The sequence below is a fragment of the Lonchura striata genome, chromosome 16 (genome assembly GCF_046129695.1).
Source record: "Lonchura striata isolate bLonStr1 chromosome 16, bLonStr1.mat, whole genome shotgun sequence".
Lineage (NCBI taxonomy): Eukaryota > Metazoa > Chordata > Aves > Passeriformes > Estrildidae > Lonchura > Lonchura striata.
In genome coordinates this window covers 16,034,844-16,054,379 of record NC_134618.1, presented here as the reverse complement: position 1 = coordinate 16,054,379, position 19,536 = coordinate 16,034,844, and the positions used below count along the sequence as shown (strand labels likewise).

The window sequence follows — 19,536 nt, the reverse complement described above, 5'->3', positions numbered from 1 at the left end:
GTGGCCACCCAGGACAGCTCCTGGGTCACAGATGGCTGCAAAAGTCACTTCCAGGGATTTTTCCCTCTTCCCACTGCGGCATCCTGATCCCAGAGCTGCTGGGATCCCGTTTGGAGCTGGGATTCCAGCCCCTGCCTGGGTGGGAGAGAATTCCAGGAGGGCTCTGCAGGAGGAGCTGCCAGAGGCACTGACTGGGGTGGGATTTGGGGATATCCAGGGAGCCACAATGCTGCTGATGGATCATTTTTGGGATGGGGACTCCGTGGATTTGTCCTGGGACAGATTAAATCCAGGAGTTAAATCCACCATGGATCCAGGTGTGATCCATGCACAGCTGGACTGGAGGATCCTGGTTGGATGTTTCACATCCTGTAACCTCCCAGAGCTTTGGGATAAAACCATCCTAATCCTCCATTTCCCTAAATTAATTTATTCTTCGTTCATTTGGAACCTGGCAAAGTTTCAGCTCCAGCGAGGAACCCAGGGATTCCCAGCTGCCACTCTGGATTTCTCCCCAAATTCCTGCCCCCAATCCCTGAGGAGCAGCTCCTGGGAGGAGCTTCAGGACCAATTCCCTGGTTTTGGGGTAGACTGGATGTGGGAGCTGCTGTTATCTCGGCTCTCCCTGCTGCATCTGCCTGTGCCTCATTTCCTTTGGCATTCGGGGCCGTGTTTGTCATCCTGGCAGAGCCGGGATAAAAGGGAATAAATCCGGGGGGAGGAGAAGCTCGGGGAGAGGATGAAAGAGCGTTTGGGGTGAGGAGCAGGGAAGCGCATTACTCACACAGAGAATGAAAGATCAGGAGCCTGTCTGGGATCCCACAGCAGCCTGGGAATCCCCAGGATAGCAACAACCTCTCTGGGATGTGTGGGAATGTGTCTGCGCTGGGATTGTGCTGCTGCAGCTCAGGGATGTGTCACAGCTCCTGGGCAAATCCACCCATCCCAAATTCAGCTCCAGAAAAGGAGGGAGAACCTGGGAATCCCTGGGAAATATTTACCCAGGAATGCCAACAGGAACAGAATTGGCTTTTTGTGGCCAGCAGCAAACCCCCAGGCAGGAATTCCAGGTGGTTCAGCTCCAGCAGATCCTTAGAAATTCCTTTGCTCAGTGGTGGCCCGGTGGAATATTCGTGGGACCCCACACTGGGGGCACCCCATGCTGCAGGTTCTGATCCCTTTGGGGGGGCTGAGGATTGGGGTTCAGGATCCCTGGGATTCCTCGGAGCTTCAGTGGGATGTGTCCAGGTCTTTCCATTCACCAGCTAATCCAGGATGGGAAAATGGGATGGAAAAAACCGAGATTTCCATCCCACCTGGATTTATCAGGGGAAATTCAACAGCTCAGTGTAAAATAAAGGGTTTGGAGAGGGGGAAAACCCCAAAGTGCCGCACTGGGATGGCACCAGGTGTCACCTCTGTCCCCAAAATGTGGCACAGGGACCCTGCGTGGCCTCTCCATCCCCTGCCCAGTCCCAGGTCACTCCATCCTTGAGGTCCCTCCTGAACTCATGGGAATTTGGGGAATTCCTGGACAGCGGGGTGGCAATTCGGGGACAGCAGCCTGAGCTGTGTGCTCACCTGGGGACACTGAGGTGACAATTTGGGGACACTGAGGTGACAATTTGGGGAGCAGCCTGAGCTGTGTGCTCACCTGGGGACACTGAGGTGACAATTTGGGGACACTGAGGTGACAATTTGGGGAGCAGGCTGTGCTGTGTGCTCACCTGGGGACACTGAGGTGACAATTTGGGGACACTGAGGTGACAATTTGGGGACAGCAGCCTGAGCTGTGTGCTCACGTGGGGACACTGAGGTGACAATTTGGGGACCAGGTGACATTTGTCTCTGCTGTGTACTCACCCTCCCTCCAAAACCCCATTTCCTGGAACGACTGGCATTATTATTGTCCCTTTTTTTTTGCCTTTTGTCACCTCTTTTAGCCACACTCATTCCCAAGGCCAGCCCAACTCAGGGTGCTGGGGACACTGAGGTGACAATTTGGGGACACTGAGGTGACAATTTGGGGAGCAGCCTGAGCTGTGTGCTCACCTGGGGACACTGAGGTGACAATTTGGGGACACTGAGGTGACAATCTGGGGAGCAGCTGTGCTGTGTGCTCACCTGGGGACACTGAGGTGACAATTTGGGGACACCGAGGTGACAATTTGGGGAGCAGCTGTGCTGTGTGCTCACCTGGTGTCATGGTTTGACACTGGCACAGCGCCACTGCCCCTATGAAGATGCAAATTCTCAACTGAACGCTGTGAAATGTGATTAGGAAATAGAGCAGAGCAGGCCTAAATTAATAATAAGGGGAAAAAAAAGCTTTATTAAGCTACTACTATTATATTACTATAAAAGGAAAAAGAAAGAAAAAAAAAACCTACAAAATTTAAAATGAAAACCTTTTAAAACATTTTTCTTCCTGCTACTTAACTCTAATAAACGACAGCGAGACACAAAGTGGACCCCAATCAGGTTTTTACTTTTTAGATAATTAATATTTCGTTTATTATTTTATTAATAATAATTAATATTATAATAAAAATAATCATTTTAAAAATTCCCTTCTGATCTGCTCTTCCTGCTCTTTGCCTCATCCTGCTGTTCCTTGGGAAGCCAGGCCTGGGTTGGGCCATGGCTCCTCCTCTGGATCATCCTTGTCCCTTATTCATCCCTTTGCTTTGCCATTATTAACTTGATGATCATCGTTATTATCGTAATTATTAATTGTCACCATCATTAGAAGCATTATCTGCACTGCTATTTTATTATCACGTTGCTACGATAGGTTGCTATTATCTATTATTGTGGCTTTTCTATTATTTTTGGTTTATTTTTGTTTGATTTTGTTCTCTTTTATTTTATAACTAGTATAAAATTTAAAATCATTTCTTTAGAACAAATTATAATTTATAATAAAGTATAATTATAGATTATTATACTTTATAATAAATAGTAATGAATAATTACATTTTATATTTATAATTTATTAGAAATTCCCTTTTCTCCCCCTTTTCTCCCCCTTTTCTCCCCCTTTTCTCCCCCTTTTCTCCCCCTTTTCTCCCCCTTTTCTCCCCCTTTTCTCCCCCTTTTCTCCCCCTTTTCTCCCCCTTTTCTCCCCCTTTTCTCCCCCTTTTCTCCCCCTTTTCTCCCCCTTTTCTCCCCCTTTTCTCCCCCTTTTCTCCCCCTTTTCTCCCCCTTTTCTCCCCCTTTTCTCCCCCTTTTCTCCCCCTTTTCTCCCCCTTTTCTCCCCCTTTTCTCCCCCTTTTCTCCCCCTTTTCTCCCCCTTTTCTCCCCCTTTTCTCCCCCTTTTCTCCCCCTTTTCTCCCCCTTTTCTCCCCCTTTTCTCCCCCTTTTCTCCCCCTTTTCTCCCCCTTTTCTCCCCCTTTTCTCCCCCTTTTCTCCCCCTTTCCCACATTCCCCACCCAATCCAGGGAGCAGGATTTTGGGATTCCAGCATCCCTGGAATTCTCTGGAATTCCCAGGACCTCAGTGTGTGTATTCCATGCATTATTCACATCTCAAACCACCCAAACTGAAATTCCCTTGGCCGCCTCTCCCATAAACATTTGTTTTTTCTCTTGGAACCAAACTGGGATTTCCAGCTCTGGGATTTTCCTCAGCCTCGGGAGAGATCCATAATAACCAGGATCCCGCCAAATCCCAGGGGTTAAAATCACGGGTTAAGTCTCCAAAATCCCCTGAGTGGCTTAAAAATAATAAGATTATGGGGAAATTGTGCCATGATCTTGCTTCTGCTCAGTTCCTGGGTGTCAGGCCTGTGGCTCCGGCCCCTCCCTCGCACCGAGCGAGGATTGGGAATTTTCAAACGGAGCTGCTCCCTCTGGAGCACCTGGGAATTTGGGAATTGTGTCCTTCACTCCAAGCATGGGACGAGAGCTGCGGGTTTGTCACACTGGTGATGCCATCCCAGATTTTGGGGTGTTTTTTTATTTTTGCTGTGTTTATTGCGGGAATGTTTGTAGGATTTGGGAGCGGGATGGCGGAGATCCGTAATAACCAGGAGGCTGCCAGATCCCAGTGGGAAATAACGGGTTAAAATCCACCGAGTGGCTTAAAAATAATCTTATGGGAAAATAAATTCCACAAATCCCAGATGAAACGGGCAGGGAGCGTCAGGGACGGTGGGGGCAGAGCCTGGGTTTTGTGGTGCTGCTTTTAAACTCGGGACTAAATCCCAGTCTAAAGCTGCTGTTCATCCCTCAGAGAAACCAGGAGTCCTGGAAAAGGAATTAATCTGGGAATTCCAGCTCGGCCCAGTGTTCTGAGATGTGTTTCCCCTGGAATTTCTGCCAATGGAGGAAATATTGAGCAAACCTTTGGGATCCTCTGTGCCTCCAGCCCCGATCCCCCTTTGGCTCTTTCCCTTTCCAAGGATTTGGGAAGCTGTGGCATTTCCCGAGCTGCTGTTTCCATGGGAACTGCCGAGTTCCCGGTTTTAGGGGATTTGCCAGGAGGATCCCGGTGCCCACGAGGAATTTGTGCCATCCCTCACCTTCCCTGACTCCCCTGCTGGGAAAGCATCCCCAGGGATGTTCTGTGGGAATTCCCTCTCCAGTCTCATCCTTGCACTTTGTGCTGCTCCAAGACTTTTTTTTGCGCCTTTTCCTCAATTTTTTTCCCCTCCTCTGGGGCTTTTCCCATCCTACCAGAATTGGATTTTTCATCCCTGGTGGATGTCCCAAGCTGCTCCAGGCTCTGAAGGATGTTGGGAATGTGATCCCTAATCCCACCCCAGGGGATTTTTTTGGGACATCTCCATGGGGCTGCTGGAGCCTCTGGAAAAACAGGAAATCAGCTTCAATCCTGGTTTTTGAGGCTCCAGGGCTAAGGAAGTGAACTGAAATTCCCTTCAATTCCAGCCCCATTAGGACAGAGCTCTGGGAGTTATCCTGCTCTCCACTGAGGGATTTCCGGGGCATTAATCCCATGGGGAAATAATTTGGGCTGGAGGGGCTGAGGGAGGATGGGAACATCCCTGGAAATCCGGGAACATCCCTGGGAATCCGAGCCCTGGGCAGGAACTTCTTCCCTCCCCTGTCCCGTTCTCCATCCCAAGCAAAACTCTCTTTTTTCCCTTTCCCTTTCCCGTTTTTTCCTCTTTCTTTTTCTTTTTTTTCCCTCCCTCCTTTTCCCTCCCTCTTTTCCTTTCCCCTCCAAACATCCGTGAGCACAAAGCTCTTGGAAAATCCAAATATCTCCTCTGCCACCCTAAAACCCCCAAATTCCAGCTCTGGGGTCACAGGGATGGGGACAGCAGTGGCTCTGCCTGGATTTAAGGAATTTAGGACCAGATTTCAGCTCCAGGGACAATTCTCCTGCTGCTGATTATTTAGCCATTAAAAAAGCACTTTTAGATCAGTTAGGAGATGGAAAAAAATGAATTTTTTGGGGACGGGATGAGCAGAGCTCCTGATCAAAGGTCCAGGGAGCTCCGTGGAGCCTTTGAACAGTTCCAAATCCACAGGCTCTGATTTTTTGGGACTTTAAAGGGAAAAAAAAAAATCCTCAAATAAAGGAAATTTATGCAACTGCAGGCACAGGAGGTTTGGGAATAGCACAGGAGCCCTGTTTATAGGGAATTTCAATGGATCCCCTCACGCCACAGAAATATTGGGAGTGGGATCTGGCCCAGGTTTGGGTTTTTGACCAGGATTTGGGTCTTGGCTCTGTGGGGTTGGATTATCCCCGAGCTTCCAGTCAGGGAAAAGCATCCAAAGATGGGAAAAAACAGGAAGAAATCATGGAAGGGAGGGAGAAATTAAAGCAACATTGGAATTTCAGCAATGGAAAAATCCCATCAGGAGCTTCTCCTGCTTCGTTCCCAGGGTGACTGGGATTTTTATTTCATTTATTTCTCGGGTTTTCTACATTTATTTCCATTTTGAACAAGTGGGTTTCCAAGCTTTCCTTGTTGGTTTCTAGCTCCGAGGTGTTCCCAGCTCTGAGTTAAATTTGATTTAATGAATTAATTTTAAAAATTAAATTATATTTCTTTTCCAATTAAAGCCCCTCTAAAATAAGAATTTGGGATCAGATTTCAAGGAACTGCAAAATCCCACTGATTTTTGCCTTTTTATTTTTTTTTTTCATCCGGATGAATAAGAAAGTGCAAAACCAATTTGAGACTGAAGCTCTGATCTGCTGCAATAAATTTTATCCTGAACAGATAAAATCCCAGATAAAATATTCCTAAGGAATAAACATGGAGGGTTTTTCATCCAGGAATTGCTGTTCTCAGAAATAATTCAACGTCTGTGCCTCTCTCTGCCTCCCCCAGGTGTGGGTTTGGAAGCACAAAGGTTTATTCACATCCAGATGTTTCCAATTATTTTCCCTAGAAACAGTTCTCTCGTTCCTGCTTAATTTGGAATTATTCCATCTTTTTTGTGGGATTTTTAATTGTCCTGCCGGCAGCAAACAGCAACTATGGGCCTATTGTGCGCTGGTGCAAACCACCACTTCCTACTTAGATTAATTAATTTTCGGTTAATTGAGCAGTGGCGGATCCTGTCAGGAATATGGGGGGATTTTGGAGACTGGAGACTTCCAGCTGGGAACCCTTTCCTTCTTTTTCATGTCCTCTGGATCCTGAATCCCAACATTCCCATCCTTGGCCCCACCAGCTTGGCTCTGTTTTGTCTTTGTCCATCAGGATGTGAAATTCGTCATTCCTTGAGGTGTGGGATGAAATCTGGCATTCCTTGGGGTGTGGAAATGAGAGGAGCTCATTTCCTTTCTGGAGATTTGGGAATGGGGTTGGAATTGCCAGAACTTCATTCCCATCAGGATGTGGGTCTGAGTAGAATCTGTCATTCCTGGAGTTTTGGGAATGGGGTTGGAATGAGAGGACCTCATTCCCATCAGGATGTGGGTCTGAGTGGAATCTGTCATTCCTGGAGTTTTGGGAACGGGGTTGGAATGAGAACCAGATTCTCATCTCAGAGTGGAGATTTGGGAATGGGGTTGGAATTGTCAGAACTTCATTCCCATCAGGATGTGGATCTGAGTAGAATCTGTAATTCCTTGAGATGTGGGAATGAAATTGGAATGAGAGGACCTCATTCCCATCAGGACATGGATCTCAGAGTGGAATCTGTCATTTCTTGAAACTTGGGAATGGGGTTGGAATGAGAACCAGATTCTCATCTCAGAGTGGAATCTGTCCTTTCTGGAGATTTGGGAATGGGGTTGGAATTGTCAGAACTTCATTCCCATCAGGATGTGGATTTGAGTGGGAACTGTCATTCCTTGAGATGTGGGAATGGGGCTGGAATGAGAGGACATCATTCCCATCAGGATGTGGATCTCAGGGTGGAATCTGTCAGAACCTCATTCCCATCAGGATGTGGATCTGAGTGGAATCTATCATTCCTGGAGTTTTGGGAATGGGATTGGAATGAGAACCTCATTCCCATCAGGATGTGGATCTCAGAGTGGAATCTGTCATCCCTTGGGATTCGGGAATGGGGTTGGAATGAGAGAACCTCCTTCCCACAGCTCCAGAGGGAAACAAGGAGAGCAGAGTTGGAGCACGGCACCGGGCGCTGTCCTGGTGCTGCCCTTGAGCTGCTCTCTTGCTGTGGGGCGATTCCCTGCCGAAACTCGGGATTTGGAGCTGGGAACGGCCCGGGAGAAGGGGATTGGGTGGGAGGAGGGTTGGGACGTGCCGGGTGTCCCCTGCCGAGGCTGTGCTCTCCTTAACCCGCTGCCACCTGGTTCGAGCACGTCAGCATGCTGGTGATCCTGCTCAACTGCGTCACCCTGGGCATGTTCCAGCCCTGCGAGGACGTGGAGTGCCAGTCGGAGCGCTGCACCATCCTGGAGGTGAGGAGCCAGCAGATCCCTGGGATTTCTGGGGTGCATCTGTGGGGTGGCCGCTTTTTGTGGCCATTTTCCTCGGGAAAAGTTTTCCCACAGGGATGGGGTTTCCACAAAGCCTGGCTTGGGGCGAGGCCTAAAGGCTGATGTGGATCTGGCCCAGCCAGGTCCCTTCTCTCCGTCCTCAGAAGTGGGAAGCCAGATGCCACTGGATTCCTTGGACACCACAAAACTCATGGGCTCCATCCCTGTCCCACCCCTGGACAGGGCTGGGAGCACCCATGGAAGGCGTCCCCATGGCAGGGTGGCACTGGATGACCTTGAAGGTCCTTTCCAACCCAAACCATTCCAGGATTCCATGGTGGGGAATCTCCCTCGCACTCCTTGGCTCCATCCCAGCCAGCTCCCGCTGGGATTGCTCCGTGCCAGGGGGCACCAGGGCTGCCTGTGCCACTCCTTTCCCTTCTCCATGAGGAAACGGCGCGGGATGAGCCCGTCCCTGCTCCCCTCCGAAGTGGGAGGGGGAATTTGGGAATTCTCCCCCATCCAGACGTCCATCCCTGCGGCCACCCCGAGCTCAGGGACATCAGCCCTGTCCCCTCGTCCCTCCTGGCGTCCCCTCGCTGCCGGCTGCCCTCTGGAGCAGCTTTGGAAGCACATCCTGGGGCATCTGCTGCGTGGGCAGCTCCTTGGCTCGGCACATTCCTCAGGCTGGGAACGGCTTCCCTCATTCCCAACCCCAAAGCACGGCTGTGTTCAGCTCCTTTGGATCCCACATCCCTTGGAATGTCCCACTGGGATCCTCCGTGGAATCCCAAGCTGGCTGCAAGGGACCTTAAAGCCCATCCATTCCATCCCTATCCACACCTTCCCTATCCCAGGTTGTTCCAAGCCCCGTGCAACCTGGCCTTGGAAATTTCCTGACAGATTTTAGGCAGGAAAGGGCTGGCAAATCCCCATTTTCCCTCCCCTGTCCCAGCCTGGAAGCTGGAATGTGAGGTGGAAAAGCCTGAACTCCATTATGGAGAAGTTAGCATGTTAGTAATTAAATGAACTGGAATTATGGAGCAAAATATCTGTGTAGTTCATTAAGGGAAAGTTGGTTAATTGAGCCAAGTCCCTCTCCAGCTCTCCTGGAGCCCCTTCAGGCCCTGGAAAGGGCTCTGAGGTTTCCCTGGAGCCTTCTCCTCTCCAGGTGAACATTCCCAGCTCTGCCAGCCCAGCTCCAGAGGGGCTCCAGCCCTGTGATTCCCTCACGTCTTATCAGGGGATGAACAAAAGCTGGGGGCACTTCCCAAGCCCTGGAATGAGCCAGGAGCTGTGCCAGGGGCTGCCAGCACCCCGCAGGTTTGATTTTGGGGTGGGAAGTGGCACTTTGGTGACGGGAACACGGAATGTCCCCGTTCTGGGAGTACTCAGGACTGACTGAAATCCTCTTTTCCCTTTCCCAGGCATTTGATGACTTCATTTTTGCCTTCTTTGCCGTGGAAATGGTCATCAAGATGGTGGCCCTGGGCATCTTCGGGCAGAAGTGTTACCTTGGAGACACCTGGAATCGCCTGGACTTCTTCATCGTCATGGCAGGGTCAGCAGCCTCCTCATCCCTTCACCCTGAGGGCAGGAGAATCCCAAATCCAGCCTTGTCCTGCCCGGCTCTCACAATGGAAGGCAGAATCTCCCAAATCTGATTTTTTTTTTATTTTTTTTTAAATCCTCACCCCAAAACCACGCTGGGTTGTGAATATCAGGCAGAGCTGTGGGGGTTTGGAGCAATCCTTTAATCCCAACACATCCTGAGCTGATCCAGAGTGTCCCGGTGCTGCTGCCTCCAAAAAAATCAGCTCAGCCCCACTCCTGCCCCGTGCCAGCAGCAGAGTGAGGCAGGGACGGGGCAAACAAGGAGAACTCAGCCCAAAAACCCCGTTGGGAATCTCAGTGGGAAAAGCTGGCTGGGAGTTCACCCAAATTCCAAACTCCTCCTGGTTTTACAGCTTCATTCCCTCTCCCCCAGCTGCTGCTTTGTGCAGGATGTGTTAATAAACAGCTCCGAGGATGATCCCACTGCTTTTGACACCACTTCCCTCACCCCCACGGGGAATAACTGAGTGGAGTAAAAGCTTGGCAAAGCTCAAACTTTTCTTTTCTTTTTTTTTTTTCTCGCCAGTAAATAAACAGCTTTGGAAAGCCCAGGCTCTCCTACCTGCTCGGTACATCCCGGGAAGGGATGGAAAGCTTTAATTACTGCCTGGCCTGTGAATTCCTGCGTTCCTAATGACCAGCCCGGGGTTAATTAAAACATCCTTGGAATATGTTGGGGTGTTTTTCCCTTTCCATTAGTGCTGTGCCATCTTCCCTGCGCTAATGGGGTTTTGTTGTGCTCCGTGTTATTTGTCTGGAATACAATTAGGAATGGTTTTAGTGCTCTGAATAAAACATGAGCTCTCCTGAGCGGAGCTTCCTTGGAACTCGGGTGTAGTTCCAGCCCGAGAAGGAACATCAGGGACAGCAAAAAAACCCTTTATTATTAATTATTTTGACCTTAATTATGTTTTCCTCTAAAGCTGCTGCGGTGTTTAAGGGAGGAGTAGTAGGGGAAGAGCAGGGAAAACTCAGGATCAGGATTCTGGTCAAGGAGCTGAGGGTGTTTTTCCACGTTGGATCTGTGGGATGAGCAGAAAATCCCCAAATCCTCAGAGCTCCCCCAAACCCAGGATTGGGGCACCCCATGGAGGCAGAAGGGCTGAGCCCTCTGCTCATCCTCAGGGGCAGCTTCAGCACTGGGAATTTTGCTGTTGGAATGATGGGGAAAGTGGCTGGTGAGGGCACTTGGGAGTTTTCCAAGGTTTTTCCCCACCTTCCATGGCTGGAATGTGTTTGGGGAGGATGGAAACAGCAGGAGACCCCGCTGGAGGTGTGGCATTGCCCAAGCTGGGGATGAGGAGAAGAAATTTCCCCTCTTTCAGTGTGAACCCATTCCCCCTTGACCCACCACCACAATCCCAGCTGGAGTTTCCCTCTCCAGCTTCCTTGGAGGTTTCTTCACATCCTGGAAGGAAAATCCTGCAGTCCAAAGTGTTCCCTGTGCTGGCAGTAAAGGCTGGAAGGAACCTTAAAGCTCATCCCATTCCACCCCTGCTGTCAGCGCTCAGGAACACACAAAATCCCGGGATATGATCATCTGCAGGGGCTTTCATTGGAGAGCTCTGGGAATCAGGGCTACAGACCCAAATCTGACCCAAACACGGCTTTTCAGCTGAATTTATTTTATATAACTTACATATTAATTATTAAACTTATATTGTTCTATTGTATACATTGACTTTATTCAAGCACGAGTTTCTCGTGATCTTTCTCAAGCCCCTGACCACAGTTTCTCATGATTATTCTTACAATTAAACAGTAATTTTATTTAATTACTAACCAATCATCACATCTAACAATTATATCACTTATCATATACTGGTTCCAGGTGCAGTTCTAGCAAGCACAAGGCCAACACTTTCCCAGGGTATTTTCCTAGGGCCTGCTAAGCTTAATTTTCCTTCTAACTCCCCAAATCCCCATGATTTTAAAACCCTTTTGCTATCACTGCCACGAGCAGGGATAACTTCCAGCACCCCAGATTGCTCCGAGCCCCATCCAGCCTGGCCTTGGGCACTTCCAGGTGTGGAATTGCATCTGTGGAATTGCAACCTGTTGGAATCTGAGGTATTGATGATCCCAAAATTGTAGAAAGTCTCTGTCTGTCAGCCCCAAAGCAGAAGCCATAATTGGTCTGTGCTGGTTTCCAGGCTGTTTATTCTGTTTATCTCTCACATGTTCTGCTGCCCTGCCCAGCTCTGTCCTGCAGGGCAGCGTGTGGGGCTCTGCCCTCAGTGGGATGTGACAAACATTCAATACCAGAAACTCCCTGGGCTGGATTTACAATAACGTGCCAATATCTGTCACCTACGTTGGACAGTGTGTCCCCAGCCTGAACCAACAGAAAAATGCCAACACCACAGTGAGACATGGAGGGCATGAAGAAGGAGAAAAAGGACAAGGCACACCCAATTTCCTCCAGCTTGTCCCCTTTGGACCCCTCATCTAGAATCCTAAAATTTTACTTTTGCACCCGTGCTGCACTTAATTATTACTGATATCAAACCCTCAGAGCTGGTAATTGATCCTGTAAGATTGCAAACTCTTTTCCATGGACAGAGATCACAGCCAGTGTCTCTGGGGGCTCTGTAGAGAGACACTGGCTGTGATCTCTGTCCATGGGTCCCAGGGCAGCCAGAGGGAAGCTCTGGATCCCCACACAACCAAGCACCCCTGGGCTTGCAGGCAGTGAAGTTTTCCGTTTTCCCTTTCCCCGAGCCTCAGCCTGCCCATCCTGACTGCTTTGCTGCTTTTCCCTGCAGGATGATGGAATATTCCCTGGATGGACACAACGTCAGCCTCTCCGCCATCCGCACCGTGCGCGTCCTGCGCCCGCTGCGCGCCATCAACAGGGTCCCAAGTAAGTGACAGCACCCCGGGCGTGCTCTGGGGAATGGGAAACCATGGGAATAACCCCCCCAAAACACACCTGGATTTCTGAGCTCAGCCTGGGAAAACTGGAAAACCATGGCAATAACCCCACCCCATCTCAAATTCTGAGCTCAGTCTGGGAAAACTGGAAAACTTTGGGAATAAACTCCCCCCACCTCAATTTCTGCACTCGGTGTGGGAAAACTGGAAAACTTTGGGAATAACCCCACCCCATCTCAATTTCTGAGCTCAGTCTGGAAAAACTGGAAAACTTTGGGAATAAACCCACCCCATCTCTATTATTGAGCTCAGTCTGGAAAACTAGAAAACTTTGGGCATAACACCCCCCCACACACACCTGGATTTCTGAGCTCAGTCTGGAAAAACTGGAAAACTCTGGGAATAACCCCACACACACACCTGGCTGTCTGCTCTGTGTAGCTGATGAGAGGAAATCAATTAATTTAATTTTTAATGGCGAGTTAGAGATGGTCATTATCATAATTGGTGTCAGGAAAGGGTTAGGGAGAAGGGCATTGACCCTCGGAGCTGTTTTCCGAGGTTTTTGTGACTTTTCTAGGGAAAACAACTCTTTGGTCATATAAAGTAAACAATGTTCCTCCAAAGGAAGGGAAAAGGTCACTTCCAAGAGGGTTCTTCTTGCCCTGCTGGGTTCCTTTTCCCTCCTCAGTGATTTAAGATCTTTCCAGGACTTTATGTTCAGGATTAGCAGCTCTGGAGCTTCCCTTGCTGCTAAAACCCCAGGGAGGGTTTGCTCCATGTGAAACAAAATTGGGATCATCCTCGATAGGAAGTTCAAGTGGCTCCTAAATCCATTTTCAAGTGGTTTCAGCTGCTTGGCTTCTAAATCCAATTTTAAATCCGAGCCACCACGTTGGAATAATTCCCTGCTGGAATCGGCCAGCTGCTGAGCCGGCCTTTGCAAGGTGCTCATTGCAATTCCATCCTTTTCCAGCCCAAATCCTCCTCAATCAAAACGCAGCAGCATCGTATGGAAATCACAGGGATCCTGGCAGGAAAAAAAAAAGAAAAAAAAGGGATATTTCCTGTTCTGTTGGAGTGAGCCAGCCCCAAATCCTGCCTGGATTCAGCACATCCGGGGACAGCCAAACAACCTCCCTCAAAAGGGGTTTGATTCCGAGGAAAATGTGAGGGAACAGATGGATCTCTACACCCAGGATCCTCGGAAATTTCTCTCAGAGCTCCCAATTCCACAAGGTTGTTTTTTTTTCTGGAGAACAAAGAATAAAAGCAGTGAATTGCACAGAGAGGTCCTTAGTTAAAAACAGGGCTGCAAAAAGGAGAGGCCAAAAGGCTCCAACCCTTTGGAGCTTTGTTTTCCTAACGAGGTTTTGTTGCCAGGGCTTTGGAAAGCACAACACCACATCTCCCTCTGGGATTTGGGGTTCCAGGGAATTTTCTTCTGGAATTTGGAGTTCCAGAGAAGTTTCCCTCTGGGATTTTGGGTTCCAGAGAAGTTTCCCTCTGGGATTTGGAGCTCCAGAGAAGTTTCTTACTGGGATTTGGAGTTCCATAGAAGTTTCTTTCTGGGATTTGGAGTTCCTGAGAAGTTTCCCTCTGGGATTTGGGGTTCCAAAGAAGTTTCCCCCTGGGATTTGGAGTTCCAGAGAAGTTTCCCTCTGGGTTTTGGAGTTCCTGAGAAGTTTCTTCTGGGATTTTGGGTTCCAGAGAAGTTTCCCCCTGGGATTTGGAGTTCCAGAGAAGTTTCTTCTGGGATTTGGAATTCCAGAGAAGTTTCTTACTGGGATTTGGGATTCCAGAGAAGTTTCCCTCTGGGATTTGGGGTTCCAGAGACGTTTCCCTCTGGGATTTGGGGTTCCAGAGACGTTTCCCTCTGGGATTTGTGGTTCTTGGCATGAAGGGACCATAGGCTGGGACAAGGATCAGGCTCCCTCTGAACTCCTTAAATCCACAAAACCCTTCACCATTCCCATGGAACAGTGGGAATGTCGAGCTGGGTTCCAGCTGGGCTGAGGGCAGCAGCCGGGGGAATTGAAGGATTTGCTCCGAGCTCCAGGGATCCAAACAACTCCAGCTTGAGGTGGAATTTTGCCCTGAGCCCAACCTGTGTTTGTCCCCCTTAGCCCTGGCACCAAACGAGCCTTCCAGGCTGTTTGCACTGCACTTCCCAAGGGATTCTCATCTTTTCCAACAGGCAGGTGATGGGAAATATCCCATTTTTTATTGACATTCTGTGGGATGAAATCCAGCGGGTTCAATCCGTGTTTGGAGTGGAGGTGCCCGTGGAGCAGCTGGGCTGGGCTGACACCACCAAAGGGGATCGGAGCACCAGGATTAGGATTCCTAGAAATTATTCCCAGAAATATCCCCATTCCTGGAGGGTTGATCATCCACCCTCCACTTGTCCAACCCCACCCACTCGGAACATCGGGAATTTTGCTGTTTCACACCGAAATATTCCAGAATCTGTGGAGAGGGGATGGGAAAATCCCTGAATTTTGGTGGATTTTTGTGGTTACATTTTTCACCCATGATGGCACAGCTCAGCCAAAGCATCTCCTTGGAATTCCCACCCCAGCATCATCCACGCCATTCCCAGCTCCGGGATTTGGGAATGGGATTTTCCACCAGATAAAATTTACGGCTCGATCCGAAGAGATGAACCTGGTGGGAAATGCAGGGAAACGGGGAGAAGCTGCCCGGAGATTTATCCCTGGGATTCCTGGGCTCTTCCCTGGGATCCAGCCAGCACCAGCAGCTCGTGGCTTCCAGGCACAATAAATTCACCCACGACGTTGGTTAAGAAAAGAAAGAGGAACCCTGGCCAATAAAAACATCATTTCTATTAGAAATTATTCCTTCCAAACCACTGGAAAAATGGAATTCCTGCAGTTTATTCACTTGGCAGAAGTCAGGGATTTTCTTTTTTAGCAGTGGTCACTAGGTTGTTTTTTTTTTTTTTCAAATCTGTTTCACTGCTTTATTTTTACATTTATTTTTATTTTTTTTTTATGCTTATTTTTATATTTATTTTATACTTATTTTTATACTTATTTGTATACTTATTTTTATACTTATTTTAATTTTTTATATTTATTTTTATATTTATTTTGATCCTTATTTTTATATTTTTTATATTTATTTTTCTACTTATTTTCTACTTACTTTAATTTTTTATATTTATTTTTATATTTATTTTGATCCTTATTTTGATCCTTATTTTTATATTTTTATATTAATTTTTCTACTTATTTTCTACTTATTTTAATTTTTTATATTTATTCTGATCCTTATTTTGATCCTTATTTTGATCCTTATTTTTATATTTTTTATATTTATTTTTCTACTTATTTTCTACTTATTTTAATTTTTTATATTTATTTTTATATTTATTTTGATCCTTATTTTGATCCTTATTTTTATATTTTTATATTAATTTTTCTACTTATTTTCTACTTATTTTAATTTTTTATATTTATTTTTATATTTATTTTGATCCTTATTTTGATCCTTATTTTTATATTTTTATATTAATTTTTCTACTTATTTTCTACTTATTTTAATTTTTTATATTTATTTTTATATTTATTTTGATCCTTATTTTGATCCTTATTTTTATATTTTTATATTAATTTTTCTACTTATTTTCTACTTATTTTAATTTTTTATATTTATTTTTATATTTATTTTGATCCTTATTTTGATCCTTATATTTTTCATATTTATTCTATTTCTTTTTATTTTTATGTGGTTTTTTTCCATTTTTAATTTAATTTTCGTGTCTTTTTAAAATTTATTTTTATTTTCCTGCTGGGGGTGGGGAGCTTTAAGGCAGACATGCCGCAGAATGGGAATGAAAATCCTGCTCCTTGTTCCAGCCTCAGCGATGCTCTTTTCCCATGGCACACTCGGCATTCCAAGGAGAGCCCGGAGAACAGCTGGATTCAATCTCTGGGATTGATGATGCCACTGAACAACCCCAAATACCAAAAGGAGCTGAGCAGGGAAAAAAAAATTATCTGGCACAGGGAGAGAAATTTTACCCATTTTTGGAAAAAAGAGGAAGGATATCAGTGAGAGAGGGAAAAAAAAAAACCAGGAGAAAAATCCCGGCATTGTTTTTCCAGGGGGGATTGAGCTGAGCGTGGCCTTGCTTTTCCTGGGATGGATTTACCAGGAAAATGTGGGATTGCTCCCGAGGGGGTGACAGTGCTGGGCAGGGCCAGGAGTTGGATTTGAGGATCCTGGTGTGTCCCACCCTACTCGGGGTATTCCATGATTTTGTGACAGGACACACTGGGAATAACCACCAGGAATTCCAACCCTGATTTGGGAATAGCCACCAGGAATTCCAAGCCCCCTTTGGGAATAACCACCAGGAATTCCAACCCCATTGTTGGGAATAACCACCAGGAATTCCAACCCCATTGTTGGGAATAACCACCAGGAATTCCAACCCCATTGTTGGGAATAACCACCAGGAATTCCAACCCCATTGTTGGGAATAACCACCAGGAATTCCAACCCCTCTGTTGGGAATAACCACCAGGAATTCCAGTTCCCTTTGGGAATAACCACCATAAATTCCAACCCCCTTTGTGAATAACCACTAGGAATTCCAAGCCCCCTTTGGGAATAACCACTAGGAATTCCAACCCTGACTTGGGAATAACCACCAGGAATTTCCCAGCCTCTCCCAGCAGCGCTGGAAACACCAGGCTCAGCTGAGGCTCTGCAAGGCTCTCACTGCTCCAGTCAGAATATTCCAGGTGGAATATTCGGCATGGAAATCCTCATTTCCCTGGCACCAGAGATCGGTGGGAAGGTCCCCGCAGCCCCTGCACAGGGAGGGAAAGGGAGCAGAGCTTTCCTTGGAGGAAAACCATCCTACTGTCCAGCCTCAAAAAAATCAGAATTTCCCTCCTTTCCAGCAAGGAATTCTCATGGAAAAGGAGCTGTCTGTGGTGGGGGCCCAGTTCCCACCCCACCCCAGGCTCTGTGGTTTTTAGGGGAACAATTCCTGTGATCCATGAGGGGAGTTTGCAATGTTTACAAATCCATATTTTAACAATTCCTTCGGAGGCTGACAATTCCTGGGTGCATTTCTCCAGGAAATTTTGTCTTGTTGGTTGTGTGTCCTTGAATGCTACAGGAAACACCTGGAAATCCCATCCTTGGATCCACCCTCTGGAGATTGCTGTTATCCCCATTTCCTGCCCAACCTTTGGCATTTTCCCCTCCCTTTTCAGCCTCGGCATTTAGGGGAAAACACCAAATCCCAGATTTTCTGCACATCCGAGGCGGGAATGGTGATTCCCGCCCATCCTAACGTGGTTTTCCCTTCTCTCCCAGGCATGAGGATCCTGGTCACGCTGCTGCTGGACACTCTGCCTATGTTAGGCAACGTCCTCCTGCTCTGCTTCTTCGTCTTCTTCATCTTTGGGATTGTCGGGGTCCAGCTCTGGGCAGGGCTGCTGAGGAACCGGTGCTTCCTAGACAGGAATTTTGCCATGTAAGTACAGCAAAACAAAAAATTCTCCACCTTTTTATTCCTTTTTTTCTCTCCACCTTTCTCTCCCTTTTCCTTCCTTCTCCAGCAGGGGATTTTTCTGTGCCCTGCTGGAAAAAATCCCAGCGCTCAGCAGGATTCTTTTTGTCTGGAAAAAATCCCATTTGTCAGCAATTTCCTGAGGGTTTTGTGAATTCCTGCTGCACCTGAAGGACGAGGATGGGAGTGGGCTGCATTAGCTCTGCCTGGGATCCCTGCCTCTGGGAGTTGCAGGATTTAGAACAAATTCCCAACTCTCCAAACAGTTCAGGTCACCGAGCACACCCCGACCCCTGGCAGGGGCTGGTGATGTGGAGATGCAGCTGAAACCCAGAGATAAATCCTTGCCAGGGATTTGAGATAAGAAACTGGATGTGAGGAGCATTAAAATCTTTTGGAGACAGCTCCGAGTGAGGCGTCAGGGACGGGCAGGACCTGAATCTGGAAAAAACCTCCAGGATCATCAAACCCAACTGCAAAGAGAATTTTCATTTGGGTTCTTCCAGGCTGGGCAGCCGTGTGGAGCAGCCCCTCTGAAAATAAACTTTTATTGCCCTGATGAGCCTCACCTGGGACCCCCAGCCCTGCCCAAGGCCCAGCTGAGCAATTTAAGCCCAGCCCAGGCTCTTAGTCCTGGTTGGGGCTGTGCTGCTGGTGTTTGGCTTTGCTCCTGAGCTCTCTGGGTAAATCCAGGGTCTGGCTCATCCTTTTCCTGCTGGGTTCAGAGTGGGATTTAGGTGCTGCTGGAGCTGGGATGGGCTCCTGGCTCGTCCCAGCCTTTGGGGCATCCCTTGTTGCTCCCTGAGCTGCCCCTTCCCGGGGTGAGGACACACCTGGATGAAAACCAAGCACGGAAAAGAGGGATTTTCCTGGAAAAGCCTTTCCAAAAGCTCCTGTCAGAGATGTCAGTGGCTCAGAGGTGAGGAAATGCCCCAGCCCAGCTCTTAGGGCAGCTCTGACTGCGAGAGGAGATGGAGCCTGCAATCACAGCCCTGGGTAATCATCTGCTGTCTGCGAGACAGGCAGGGATCATCCCTCAGGTCCTGCTCCTGCCTCTCACTGCTCCCTCCTGGGGCTCCCTCAGCCTCCCCCATCCTCTGGACCGGCTCTGGTGGTGTTTATTCATCCCAGCAGAGTGGGAAAATCCATGACCCTGCCATGGGCGTGATCCCACTCCCCCTGCCATGCCCCAAAACCCCTCGCCTGCACCCCCAGCATCAATTCGCTGCTCACCAAAACCCTCCACGCTCAGCTCCACCCCAAACCCAAACCCAACCGGCGCTGCCTGAGCCCTGCTTGGGTGGCCCCGGTGCTGTAATTAACTGCAGCCTGCCCCTCTCCTCTCTTGCAGTCGGGTTTTTAAACGCTCGGTGATTTTCTGCCAAGTGGAGCTTTCAAGATGAACCACAGGGGAAGCGTTCTCTAAGCACAGACATTAAGCAGCAGTTATGTAATGGCCATTAGCAGCATCAAAGGCCTCGCAGGATTTTCTTATCTGGGCTTGCTCCTTGTCTAGGAAGGGTTTGGGATGAGCTGTGCTTGAAGGGCTTTGTCTGGGATCTTCTCCTTCCCTCTGGGATGGGTTCTGCCAATCCCCCATAACCATCCTCTGGTTTATTGTGATG

At 48.1% G+C, this 19,536-nt stretch overlaps 1 protein-coding gene across 1 annotated transcript in view; it reads left to right on the top strand.

The window, feature by feature from the left end:
* The window catches only part of CACNA1H (calcium voltage-gated channel subunit alpha1 H), a 164,825-nt gene that overhangs the window by 38,713 nt on the left and 106,576 nt on the right, over nt 1-19,536 (top strand). Inside the window, exons 2-5 of the mRNA XM_021550249.3 lie at nt 7,743-7,854; nt 9,300-9,433; nt 12,252-12,349; nt 17,716-17,875. Of these exons, the coding sequence (XP_021405924.3) occupies nt 7,743-7,854; nt 9,300-9,433; nt 12,252-12,349; nt 17,716-17,875 (504 nt within the window). The remainder of the gene's footprint in view (nt 1-7,742; nt 7,855-9,299; nt 9,434-12,251; nt 12,350-17,715; nt 17,876-19,536) is intronic.